The sequence below is a fragment of the Carassius auratus genome, chromosome 41, assembly GCF_003368295.1.
Source record: "Carassius auratus strain Wakin chromosome 41, ASM336829v1, whole genome shotgun sequence".
Taxonomy (NCBI): Eukaryota; Metazoa; Chordata; class Actinopteri; order Cypriniformes; family Cyprinidae; genus Carassius; species Carassius auratus.
The window spans coordinates 22,051,200-22,064,903 of record NC_039283.1 but is presented as its reverse complement, the minus strand read 5'-3'; the positions used below and the strand labels follow the sequence as shown (position 1 = coordinate 22,064,903).

At 35.6% G+C, this 13,704-nt stretch overlaps 1 protein-coding gene and 1 pseudogene across 1 annotated transcript; both read right to left on the bottom strand.

The window, feature by feature from the left end:
* Positions 1-496: 496 nt before the first annotated feature.
* LOC113059595 (islet cell autoantigen 1-like) lies at positions 497-7,129 on the bottom strand (annotated as a pseudogene).
* A 1,652-nt stretch (positions 7,130-8,781) lies between these two features.
* On the bottom strand, positions 8,782-13,003 carry LOC113059594 (neurexophilin-1-like). Its single transcript, XM_026228148.1, has 2 exons — positions 12,890-13,003; positions 8,782-9,928 (listed from the first exon to the last, which is right to left on the bottom strand). The coding sequence occupies exons 1-2, from the start codon at positions 13,001-13,003 to the stop codon at positions 9,200-9,202; spliced, it is 843 nt and encodes a 280-aa protein (XP_026083933.1). The 3' UTR covers positions 8,782-9,199.
* Positions 13,004-13,704: the final 701 nt, after the last annotated feature.

Sequence of the window (13,704 nt, the reverse complement as noted above, 5' to 3'; positions counted from 1 at the left end):
ACATTACATGCTTGCTTCATAGGACCTGGTTTGACCAAGCTGTTTTACCAATGTTTAATAATGTTTAAATATAATACTTTCAGGTTCTTGAAAGTAAAGTAAAAACACCATTCATTTTCTCACATAATGTTTTTAACGTTTCAACAAACCTACAATGAAAATCTGTTGTTTATTATTTATTATATGTGTGACCCTAGACCACAAAACCAGTCATAAAGGTCAGTTTCTTGAAACTGAGATATATTCATCATCTTTACATTGATGTATTGTTTATAAGGATCGGACAAGATTCGGCTGAGATACAACTACAATTTAAAAACATCTGGAATCTGAGGATGCAAAAAATCTAGATACTGAGAAAATCGCTTTAAAGTTTTGCAAATGAAGTCCTTAGCAATGCATATTACTAATCACAATGTAAATTTTGATATATTTACAGTAGGAAATTTACACAATATCTTCATGGAACATGATCTTTAATATCCTAATTATTTTTGGCATAAAGGAAAAATCTATAATTTTTAGTACAATGTACTTTTGGATATTGTTACAAATATACCCCAGCGACTTATCACTGCTTTTGTGCTCCTGGGTCACAAATGTGTTTCCAAAAAAATTTCTTCCTGAAACAAGCCTGTAAACAGTGAGCACAGTTGCTTCATACAACATTAACATACATCTTAAATGGATGCATACCTTGACCTATTAACAGCTGCTTATATAAGATAATATAATATATAATATTCATTAAAATAAATAAACTGAAAGACTATAATAAACTCCTCTCATTTTTAAGGCTTCCAAAATGCAGCATTAGTTTTAGTTGACGGCACTAAAATAAGACAAAACACAGAATTGAACTACTTAACCTTTGCAAAAACACTTAACTGATCAAGGCAACGTTTAAAATAAATAACAAAAAAAAAATCTGAAATCATGCAATGTCACAATAAGCAAACCCAAACTCCTTACTGATGCTGATAATGATAATGTGTCAGAATATATAGTTATGTAATACAAGAAAATCCACATTGTTATTGCAATTCAAACCGCCTTGACAATACAAGGAAAAGGAAAGAAAGGGTTTGACAGCGGATCCAGATCGGCAAACAGATTGAACCAAGCAGAGAGATCTTTGGAAGAATCTATAATGCAAAAAAAATTTAAAAATCACTTATTTGTTTGTTGCACTTTAAAGATGCATTGCAATATATACAAAAATACTAGCTAAAGTTAGGGGTGTAAATATTGGGTCTGCAATGTGGTCAATCGATTTTATTTATAATTTTATTTTTATTATTTGAACTTCTCTCTGTTTACACTCTTAATACTGCACATGCCTGACATACTATAAATAGCTCTTACCGTATTTGCCTTTCACTGCAGATTTGGAAGAGATTTGACTTGCTACAGAAGAGTTTTCAGGAATATTCTGTGGAATGGCTGATGTCCAACCTGTAACACAGACAACATTCAAAAGCATTTACAGTAGATGTACACCTCCATTCAAAAGTCTGGGGTCAGAAATTAATACTTTTTTATATTAACAGTAGCAAGGACACATTAAATCATGGAGGCCCATTTCCACCACAGAACAAAAACAAATTACAGGTAGCACTTTATTTTACAGTCCTGTTCCTCATGTACATACTATGTACTTATTATAGTAATTACAATAACTATGTAATAACTTGGAACTAACCTTGAACCTACCCATGTAGTTTCCTTACATGTATTACCAGAACGTTCTAAGATAAATACACTGTAAATACACTATAAGTAGATGTAAGTACAAGTACGATCAAAATAAAGTGCAACCAAATTAAAAACAAAATAAAGATTAACTGTGAATTTGGTTACACTTTATTTATATCGTCCACTTTAGACATTCTACTAACTAAGGTTTAGTGTTAGGAGATATTAAGCATACAGTCTACTAATACTTGACCATCTGCTAGTTGACATGTAGATGCAAAGTTACTTACTGTTAGCAGAATGTCTAAAGTAGACGATCAAATTAAAGTGTTTTTGTACGTGAATTTTGATCTCACAATTCAGACTTTTTTTTCTTGCAATTCAAAGTCAGAATTAAAAAATGTAAACTCCGACTTTTATCCCCTTGGAATTCTAAGTTTATTTCTCATAATTCTGAGTTTACATCTCGTGATTCAGACTTTTCTTTTTTCTTTTTTCACAATTGTGAGAATTGTTTTGTTTTGTTTATTCTGTGGTAGAAATGGGTTATTAAATTGACCAAAAGTGACAGAAAACAAATAATGTTTAAAAAGATTAAATAATAATAATAATTATAATAATAAGAATCTGTTCTCTTGAATTTGATTCAAGAATCATGGTTTCCACAGAAAAATTAAACAGCACGATTGTTTCAACATTGATAATAGTAAATGTTTGACACCGAAGACAGGAGGAACGGTAATGAAAATTTGGCTTTGAACAAAGGAATAAATTACATTTTAAAATATTACTAAATATAAAACTTTCAAGCTTACTTTCAAAACATAAAAAAATCGTACCAACCACAACTTTTGAATTGTAGTGTATAGTTTGTTTCTATTATTACTGTATCATCTGTTTCAGACAGAAGATCGTGTCTAAGTGGACAGTTCTTGTCCAGCATAAGCTGCAGAGTGAAGCAGACTTTCTGCCAACGCTCAGATGTTTCTGCAGACCTGAGACTGTGGACTGTACGTCCTTCATGTTCTGGTCGAGTAGTTTGGAGGGCAGAAAGAAAGCTTGCTCCTCCTCGGGCGGCTGCGTCTCTGCTCTGCTACCGCCGATGGGATCATCTTCTCCAAACACCTCGCGCCATGCCCTTGAGAAACCCCTGTCCTCCAGAGAACTGCTGCCTAGGATCTCATTCAACAAACTCAAGCCATCCTTCTCCTGACCGCCAGAGAAAGTGTCATCATTTCCTGTATGTACGATGCGAAGTACAATATTGAACTGTTGATCAAAGCATAAATTCAATTACTGTGCATTTGTGGATACAATTCAGTTTTACCTGTTTGCATGAGGTTACTGCTCAGAGTTTCTTCTTCAGTTGAAATAAGCCTGGAAGGGAAAACAAACGTGATTAGAAGTTTATATCACACATCAAACTAAAAAACGATTGAGGCTCCTAGGTTTCATGGGTATTCTGACTTGTCTCCTCATCTTCTGCTTTTGCCTTCGTTTTCTTCTTTACCTTTTTCTGTGCAGCTCGATCTGAACCCTGGAGTATCAGACACAACAGATGAACAGATTTGCGGGGAATGCGTCGTAATATCACTGCTTGTTTGTCTAAAAGAGAATAGGTGAGTTTTTATTAAACTTAACAGTTATTATTTTAATCACAAATTGGAGGCAAAAGCTTCGGGATGAATGATCATGCAATATTATGACAACTTAAATAATTGTGCTGCTTTATATTTTAATTTAATTTAAGTATGATAGTTCAATAGAACATTTATTTAAAATAAAAATCTTTTGTAATGTTACAAGTAATTTTTGGTCAATTTCATACATCCTTGCCGATTAAAAGTAGTAATTAAAAAAAAAAAAAAAAAAAAAAAAAAAAAAAAACTTTTTTTTTCTTTCAAAATTTGCTACGCTAAATAAATAAATGTACATTTTAAATGTAAGAAAATCAGATATCGTTTAGCTACAAAAAAAAAATCCAAAACAAATTTAAATGTCACTGAAAACTGATTCAAATTATTTTTGAGTTTAAACACAAAATGATAGCCATGAAAGTAAATACACACATCCAGATAGATGGATTTCTTTGATTGATTGATTGAGCTAAATCCATCACATTCACAATGCTCGCTAGTCAGGTAAAAATAATAACATAATAATAGAAATAAGCATAAAGAAGCAACTGAAAAGCAGCACCTGATAGGTTGTCAGGACGTATGAGAGCAGCTTACAGCGACTGGCTCCGAGCAGATCAACCTTCTGGCACACATCATTCTTCAGTTTGTCCAAACCTGTCTTGGTATGACGCACCTGAGTCTGAACCTGAGGGATGTAAAAAAATATGAGGTAAAAGAAAGGCAGAATAAACAAGAGGTAAAGATTAGCAGTGACATCTCAGACCTTGAACCTAGAAGACATTCTCCTCCCACGCTTGATGAGAATGATTTGAAGACACTCACAGTACTCCTCCTGCTGGTGAAAAGGTTTCACTGCAGTCACACCAGGGTGAGACTGACCTAACGTAACTTCTCCATCTGCTTGTGTGTGTCCGGGTCCAGCTCCTGAGAAACATCCTTCATCCAGAGCAGAGCTCCTCTGTACTCGGGTCCATGACCATGACTGCTCCATCCTGCATCATCAGCCATGTGTCCGAAATAGCTCGGTAACGAAATGTCTCCACCTCCTGGTACAGACGCCCCAGCGGACCTCGCAGTGCCAATCTGCAGTGAGAAACGAATTAACCATTTACAGAAGGAGAATTCCCAATCCAATCGCATTTGATTAGAAGCTTAGACCTCTGCTGTGAAGAGAAGCAGAGAGCTTTCCCAGTAGCTTGCATGATACCTCCAGCACGGCTTTTGTCCTGAGAGCCCTGTGAACGCAGGAACCGACCCAGTACATTCTCCTCCTGGGACAAAACTGAAACGGGTAATAGAGTTTAGCCACATACATCTGTTTTCTTTGAATAATAAATCACGTCTGAAATCTAACTTTTTAGTTTTAAGCATTTGAATGACACACTTTTAAAAATTAAGGTTCCAAATGGGGTTTTTGTAGCAATGCCATTGAAGAACAATTTTGGGGTCATTTTCCATGATGAAGAACCTGTTTGAAAGAGCTTTTTGAAAGGTTCCATGGATGTTAAAGTTTCTTCACAGAAACTATCAATGCCAATATAGAACCATTATTTTTAAGAGTGTACAGCAAAAAGCTATACCCTTGCCTTGTAAAAAAAAAAAAAATTGCATACTTTTAAAAGAGTAATTATGGAAATGATGTACTTTAAAAGAATATCTTCAAGTATAAACTGAATTTAATGTTTTCAGACCCTTCATTCATAATTTTCTGATGGGCAAGACATCCATAGAACTGCAGCACAAGCCTGTCAATATTCTATCTGTTCCAATTCAAAAATATTTAGGTCACCTCTCAAAAGAATAAAACAAAAATATGTGAAGAAAATGCAAGTTTTGGCCATTAGCAATTCACATAAAGCACCTGCGGGAGATTCTAAAATGTTCAATGTGAAAACACTTAAAGTGCTTTTAAAACAGTGATATTAAAAGATCATTCAGTAAACACCTTATTGAGGATGCATGCTTTATGCAGGCAAGCAAATGAGGCATGAATATGAATGCAATGCACTAAATGATTAAGCATATTCTTTGTAATGGGAAAACCTTTCAAATTAAACTTTGCACATTGCATTTATATTCTGGGTTCATCTGCTTGTCTGTACAAAGTATGCATCATCAGTAAGTTGTATACTGAATTTGGCCTTGAAATTTGGCGTTGTCTTACTACATTACTACTTCATGCAAACCTCATAAAAGTAACTGGCGGTCAGTGGAAGAAAGCCTTGTTTTGCCCTCCATGTGGGCGTTCCTGTAAGGGTGTGATGTCACATGAAAACTATCAACTGCATGTTATTTACTGTGCGATTTGCTGAAAAATATTATATGCAATTAGTTAGATCGCAAGAGTGCTTAAGCAGGACATAAGTACATTTTTATACATCATTTAATTAAGAATGACTTCTACTGTCTTTGCAGTATGGTTAAAGTGTACTGCAGAATGTACCAGCAAAACATTAACTGATTATAGTAAACTAAAATATACATATCATTGCATGTTATGTGTTTAAATATATTTGTAAGTACACAGGCGTAATGATAAAACTGCAATTTAGTACATTTAAATATATTAACTTTAAATGTAATAAAAAATAACTTTATAACTCTATTAAAACAATGATTTAAAATGTACTAATAAATGTTTAGTGTGTTAAGTATCATGGCAATTTTACATGTACTGTACTCTCTTTCAGTACACTTAAGAGAGCTTTTATTTCATCAGTATTATTATTATTTTTTTAAGATATAAAGTACACTACACGTATAATACAATCAAGCATACTTCTTTTTCACAAGTGATGAATGAATATTAAGAAACGTGTGAATTTCCAGTTTACTTACAGCTGATTCTCATCTGATACTGTTCAATGACCTTAAGGAGCTCCATGCATGTTTTCTGTACTGAATGAAACACCTGAAGGAAAGCATGAGAAACCACATTCATCACAGGACCATTTGATTTGTTCAGACCCAGAGGAAAGTTTGGATTGGGGCCGCTCCTCACCTCCAGTTTAGTGTCCAAATCAGCATCAGAAGTCCTTCTTTCCTGTCACTTTAATCAGTGTTTGCTTGGTTTTCCAGTATTTCTGCTGGAACTTGTTGACCACTGATGATTTATTGATTTTGGAGAAAGTGATCAAAATTGAGAAAAAGCTCTGCAAAAAAACATGACCAGCCAATTATGAAAGCATCTCATTTTGCTGGAGTGCAAGACTTTATAACGAATGTCTACAAATGAATTGTTTCCGCTTACTGGTTGCCTTTCTCCATGATTATCTGAAATGATTACATAAATAAATATCATTATTCCATTACAACTGGCAATATCACGTATTTTATACAGTTAAACAATTTATAGGTAATAAGTCAAAAAGGCATTCAATAATCAAGCCTGTATAATGTTTTGTTATTACTGCACAATATAAATGAGAAATAATACACTGAACATGGCTTCTTCTTTATCTCCCACGTGCATTTTTCTATAGGAAGATATTATGTTTATTATTAAACCTAATTAATAATACCATAGAGCATCCCTCACAATATTCAACATTGTATGTGATTCTCACATCCGGATTTCATTCTTTGCGCACCAAAATAATCTATTCTATCATTATGCAATACAGGAAACGAGCTATTTATGATAATAATAATGAGTTTAATTATTGTGCGACTCACCTTATGAGCTTGGATCCCGGCTGCCGATGTCTAAGACATGCTGTAATAGGAAAATGAAACGCTATACGTGTATCACTGCGCGGGGGTGCGCGTACTTGCAGAAGGAGTGATGACGTCATGCGTGCTACTGCAAGAGCGCGCTGAGTGGCTGGAGTCCCGTTTAGCTCGAAATGCGCAGCTGCGATCGTTCTGAAGCATTTTATGATATGATACTGATACTTTAGGTTTACGCTGTTTTTAAATGACCATTAAAGTTTGTCTGTCAGCATACTGAGGTGTAAATTGTTTTCAAGAATAGGGCAGCATGTGGTGCCTGTTACTTTTATCAGCGCTTATTAGAATTGACTAATCAGTAGTTTGCGATTATGTGCGTTTAGAGATGATCGGTGGAAAATGGGAAAGAATTAAAAATTTACGAGATATTAGGAATGTAGAATATTTGATAATCATGCATTTTACATTCATTTTTCATAAAAGTAGTTGACTCCAACAGTGTATGGAATCAAATTTTATTCAGTAATGCAAATACATTCACGTTCATAGCGGTTTCATTAAATCATCAGAGAAATGACAAAAAACGTTGACACACGATCTCAGCAAAGCAAAGGCAATTACAGGGGCTCATTAAGTTTTGCTCTGTCTGTCAGAAATAATGTCACAATTCACCTGCACCTGCCACAGAGATCAACTTCTGATGAAGTTCATAAGTGTGCGTGTACTAAGGATGTCTTTACTAAAGAAAATAAATTGAACATTTAATTATTATATAATGAAATTATATAATGGTTTCAGGTTAATCCAATCTTATTTTCCACAAAATAGCCATATTATCTTGAAAATAAAAACATGCTTGTCTTAATATACACTTAGCAAAACTATAAACGCAACACTTTTGTTTTTTCCCCCATTTTTCATGAGCTGATCTCAAAGATGTAAGAGTTTTTCTATGTACACAAAAGGCCTATTTCTCTCAAATATTGTTCTAAAATCTGTCTAAATTTGTGTTAGTGAGCACTTCTCCTTTGCCTAGATAATTCAATCACCTCACAGGTGTGGCATGTCAAGATGCTAATTAGACAGCATGATTATTGCACAAGTGTGCCTTAGGCTGGCCACAACAAAAGGCCACTCTAAAATGTGCAGTTTTATTACACAGCACAATGCCACAGATGTCGCAAGTTTTGAGGGAGCGTGCAATGCTGACTATAGGAATGTCCACCATAGCTGTTGCCCGTGAATTTTATGTTCATTTCTCTATGCTCACATTCGATGGCATCTGGCACTTTGGAGAGGTGTTCTCTTCACGGATGAATCCTGGTTTTCACTGTACAGGGCAGATGGCAGACAGTGTGTATGGTGTCGAGCGGGTGAGCGGTTTGCTGATGTCAGTGTTGTGGATCGAGTGACCCATGGTGGTGCATTTTACTGATGGCATTTTGAATGCACAGAGATACTGTGACGAGATCCTGAGGCCAATTGTTGTGCCCTACATCCACGACCATCACCTCATTTTGCAGCATGATAATGCATGGCCCCATGATGCAAGGATTTGGAAGTTGAAAACATCCCAGTTCTTGCATGGCCAGCATACTCACTGGACAGGTCACCCATTGAGCATGTTTGGGATGCTCTGGATCGGCGTATACGACAGTGTGTTAAAGTTCCTGTCAATATCCAGCAACTTCACACAGAATTTGAAGAGGAGTGGACCAACACTCCACAGGCCACAATCAACAACCTGATCAACCCCCCCCCCCCCCCCCCCCCCCAATATAGTAAAACTGCACATTATAGTGGCCTTTTATTGTGGCCAGCCTAAGGCAGATGTCCAATAATCATGCTATCCAATCAGCATATTGATATGTGAGGTGGATGTATTATCTCAGCAAAGGAGAAGTGCTCGCTAACACAGATTAAGATTTGTGAGCAAATATTTGAGAGAAATTTTGTGCATTTTGTGTACATACGCATGTAACACTCAAGCCAACCACAATCCAAAGATATACATATTATTACTACAGATTATTACTATAGCATATATGTCCAAATCAGAACATGTTTACTTAGGTGAATCTTGACAAAATGTTCAAATAGTAATCTTTCCCTATACAAGTTCAAAATGGAAACCTGCCAAATTATTTTAGAATAAATACATGTACCAGTTTCTCTTTCATTATGAGACAAAATGATCATCCATAAGGTAAGTACGGAGACTCGCTGTGGTAGTTATAGTCTGGACAGACTTTCTGCACCAGTTTGTAGTCCAAGCTACAGAAGTATATGTAGACACAGATGACTTTGAATGGTTTTGAGCAGAGCCAAGAGACATGGCTGTGAGTTTGGTCCTGGTCACAGCTATGAGACGGGTCGTACCAGCAGCGTGTGCTTTTAGTACCTCTCTCCACCCTCTCATGCTCAACCCTGCAGTTAAACATCCTCGACTCCACCGAGTGCAGGACGGTTTGTTGAGTCGTTGCATCAAATTCCACCACTTTGCTTGGAGGAACCAGCCCTATGGAGACGTTTCCACCTCCGGTGGTGTTGTATCGGAAATAAACGCTGAACGTTCCATTGCCGTGATCCACGATCTTGCCAGTGATGAGCAGGTTGAGGCTTGTGGACTTCACGGTGCACTGGAAATCTCCCCAGCCGAACATCTTCTTAGCTTTTCCACTTTTCGCTGTGACCCGTTTCCTGGATTGTTGGGCAGATGGGTGTGTCTCCGTCAGGTTTGGAGCCCAATCCCAAAGCTCCTGCTCAGGACATGGCTGGAGTTTGCTGGACAGGAGGGCTGGGGTTTGGTCAGAATCATCAGGACTTGAATCTGAATCAGCACATGGGTGCTTTATTGTCCTCTTAAGCCTGTCCAGTTGTAGAGACCTTGTGGTCAGAGGACTATTTCCTTTGGCATATCTGACCTGAGACAACAAAATGAGACAAAAAAGGCAGTTTTACACACAAAAAGAGACAATGAAAAAAAAGTCATATCAGAAGGACAATGTCTCCTTGACTTCACTCCAAATGAATTGACAGCAAATCTGTCATAGAAGAGAGCTTTTTAAAGTGAGCTCTTCGATCAATAATCCAAATATGACTGTTTGATGTATTATGTTTTTATATGGTATGTCACTTAATTAAAGAGCAGTTCACATCCAACATCAGGGTCAGCACAAGTTCAGTCCTGAAACAAATATGGAGATTCAAAAGGTGTCAGAGAGGTGCATGTAATTGAATCTCAGCCATCAATATCAGATCAAAATGACCTACAGGAGAGTCAGGGAAAGAGTGTCTGATATATACAAGCTTAAAGTATCCATATTAGACCCAGTATCCATATCCATCCATCCATACAAGTGACAGTACAGAAAAAACAGCAATCATCTAATTCCAGCCCCCTGTAGTGATGAGTTGATTAGATAATTTAGAAAGATATAACAGAAACCTTTCATCTCGTTCGCCTCATTTACATTTCAGAATTACTTTTTATGATACACAATACAGTCAGACATGCTGCTTTAGTGACAGAATGCTGTGAAACATAATCAACTTCATTTGAAGACTGACAATTTTCCCAAACAGCTCCAGGCAGGATTATGGCTTTCCGATGTCAGATTTACAGGAAGCTGGTTTAATGGATTAGGTCTCCAGCAGCTCCACACTGCCATCACACTCCAGCTATAAATAAGATCAAGGTGTTCCCAGCTCAGAGTTCATTTCCCAAAATGGAAATTTATAGAGTAACTAATTTATAGATTTATAGAGCAACCAGATTAGATAATGTGTGTGAACAATAGCACCTTCATTTTGGATTAAAGTATAATGATGTATGATGGAATGGCAAGTAAACAGATTGGAACTTGCGCAGCAATCATTTGAATGATTTTTCTTCAAATTATGACTAAAATTGCAGCAGCATAAAAACAGTGACAAACAAGACATTTACTTGCAAATAAAATCAAGACAATTTTTTTTTTTAAAGTTGGCTTGAAAAAGGTTTGCATGTAAAATGTAAACTCTTTAAAAAAAAAGTGTATGTAAACATATTATATAAATACTTTTAAATATATATATATATATATATATATATATATATATATATATATATGTTCTTAATAATAAATTTGCTTTTCATAAAACAATATGATTATGCTAAACCTTTGAAAGCATTTCGAAGGACTGTATCAGGTAGAAAGACATATATTTTTCTGTCTGTACAGTGCAGTCGGCCAGTCAAGGATGAAATAATGACGTACTTTTACTTTAACTCATCTGAAACATTCCCAGAGGGAGATGCTACCTCTGAAACCAGCGTCCGACTAAAGTTAAAAAAGTATCCATGATTGTGGGGAGAATATTAGTGAATAAATCAGTAAGTTGTGATTTAACTCCATGCATCATTGGTAATAACATAAACAGTGCCGTAATCAGATGAAGGCAGAGTTACTGCAACACTAGAGCAATTCCACTGAACATGTCCAGGTGAAATAAACGGAAGCCCCCCAAAATCGAAACTTATATCAACTCAATAGCTCTTTTCACAGAATTCGTATATTGGATCTTTATCTCCAGGGGTCAGACACTTACAGTCACACTTATATATTTATATAAAAAAGCTCGAGCACCACGTTGCCGCTTATTTCAATTAGAGACAAATCGATCTTCAGTCTGAGGAGTGAGCTGGACCTTACACAGAGAGGATGAGGAGGAGGCAAGACTGGAGAGACACAAGTTGAAAACAAAATACTAATTCTACTTCTTCAGCTTACCATGCTGGAATATTACATTATTAACAGTATCTGATTAGAAGTGCTGGTCTAATGAATACTGGAGAACATCTCTAAAAGCACTATGAATGATAAATTGCAACTGGAAGTACACAACATGAGACTGTTTTGTCCATACCTTCTCAATTAAAAAAAATGTTTTCATCTGAAAACATGATGGGTAAAATTGCTGACGTTTCTGAGCAGACATTGATCACTCCAGCAAACTGAACATTCATGACCAATACTGTGTTCCTTCATATGATATTCTTAATCAACCATTAAATTAGAATTCCTCCACTAAAGTATCACTGACAGAAATGAAACTAGGCAGATCTGTCATATTTTACACACACACACACACATATATAAATATCAAGACTGTTTACAGATAATTCCGTTTGGAATTTCTTTTAAAATTTAGAATTACCTGATTAGAATTTTGTAAACATTCCATAACACAATTCAACAACTATTTCAATTAATGTCTAATTTATTCATAAAAATCAAACCTTCTAAATAGGTTACAACTCTATAGAGACACAAAACACAAATATATGATAGCGGAATTTAGAGTATGATTTAGAGTAATTTAACGAAACACCTGATTTACTAATGAATTATTTTACACTTAGAGCTCACAGTGTGATTGCCTTTAATAATAAGGCAGTCCAGTACAATTAAAAAAATAAATAAAAATACTGTAGAAATTCCTGGTTCAATTTCAGCATTTGATATTAATAAAAATACCAGTGTTAACATATTATCCATCCTTCATAAAGCTCTCATAAACAGTATTTAATTCTTGGACCACATCTGATTAGATTTTTTTTTTTCAGGATTTGTAATTGATCGCATTAGGAGTGGTGCCAAATTCCAATAGAAATAAAGTACAGTATGAATTCCTTAAGGATCCGAGTCTCCTGCCTGTCGCTGTCTGTGGTGCTGAACATTAGACAGCCGAAAAAAACATCAAAGAGCAAGTTCAACAACCGCAGCAAAGATAAGAATAAGAATCAATGATAAAATTTAAATGTACTTACATCATTAATGAAGAGGAGTATCATAAGACACGTCAAACTGCTTGCAATCATCATCATTTAGTAGGTTTCTGACTTGAACTTCCCTTTGCAGCTGTTCTGATCCCGGTGAAATTCTCAGTGGGACTGAGTGAAGTTCAGGGAAAGCTTCTCTGCTCTGCGCTGTGAACACATGGTCACTCAGCTCCATCTGACACTGACAGACGCTCGCTCACATGAGAGAGGAACGCCTATGAATGTCCAGACAACCAATCCTATGACTTTCATTAATAGAGTCATTCCTAATGCATGTCGCCAATCATATCAGTCTTCATACAGTGGATAAAAGATTAAACACTCACAAACATATAAGAAATATCCTTCATACATGTTTAATACACCAGTATTTATTACCTGTAGGTCATCAAAAAACATAAGCTGTACAAAAAAAGACCTTTACAACATGACCATAATCAACAAAGATCAGCGAGAGCACTTTGCAATGTACTAAACATTTGTGCGCATTAGAAAATAAATGAATATGATTTAAATACTCATTGTTATTTACAAATAAAACTAAAGGTACACATTCATTTCACCAGCTGCTAGCATGGCGGCGGATGAAACAACTCTAATGTAGCAGCGTAAATGAATCGGGGGAAAGTGAAGAGAGTTGACCAATAAAAAGCATCTTCTATTTTAGTACTATTTGAATGAAATATTTCAGCAGGATTCATAGACTATCACATCTTAGGTATATCATATTCAGGCTTTGTTTTTTAAAAATATAACAGGTTAAATTCAAATTAAATCAAATCGTATTTTCTTTTTCATTGCATTTTTTTTTTTTAGGGGAAGAAGAGTTATGTATAACCATTTGAAAATAAATTAAGGATATATTTGTTGCAAGTG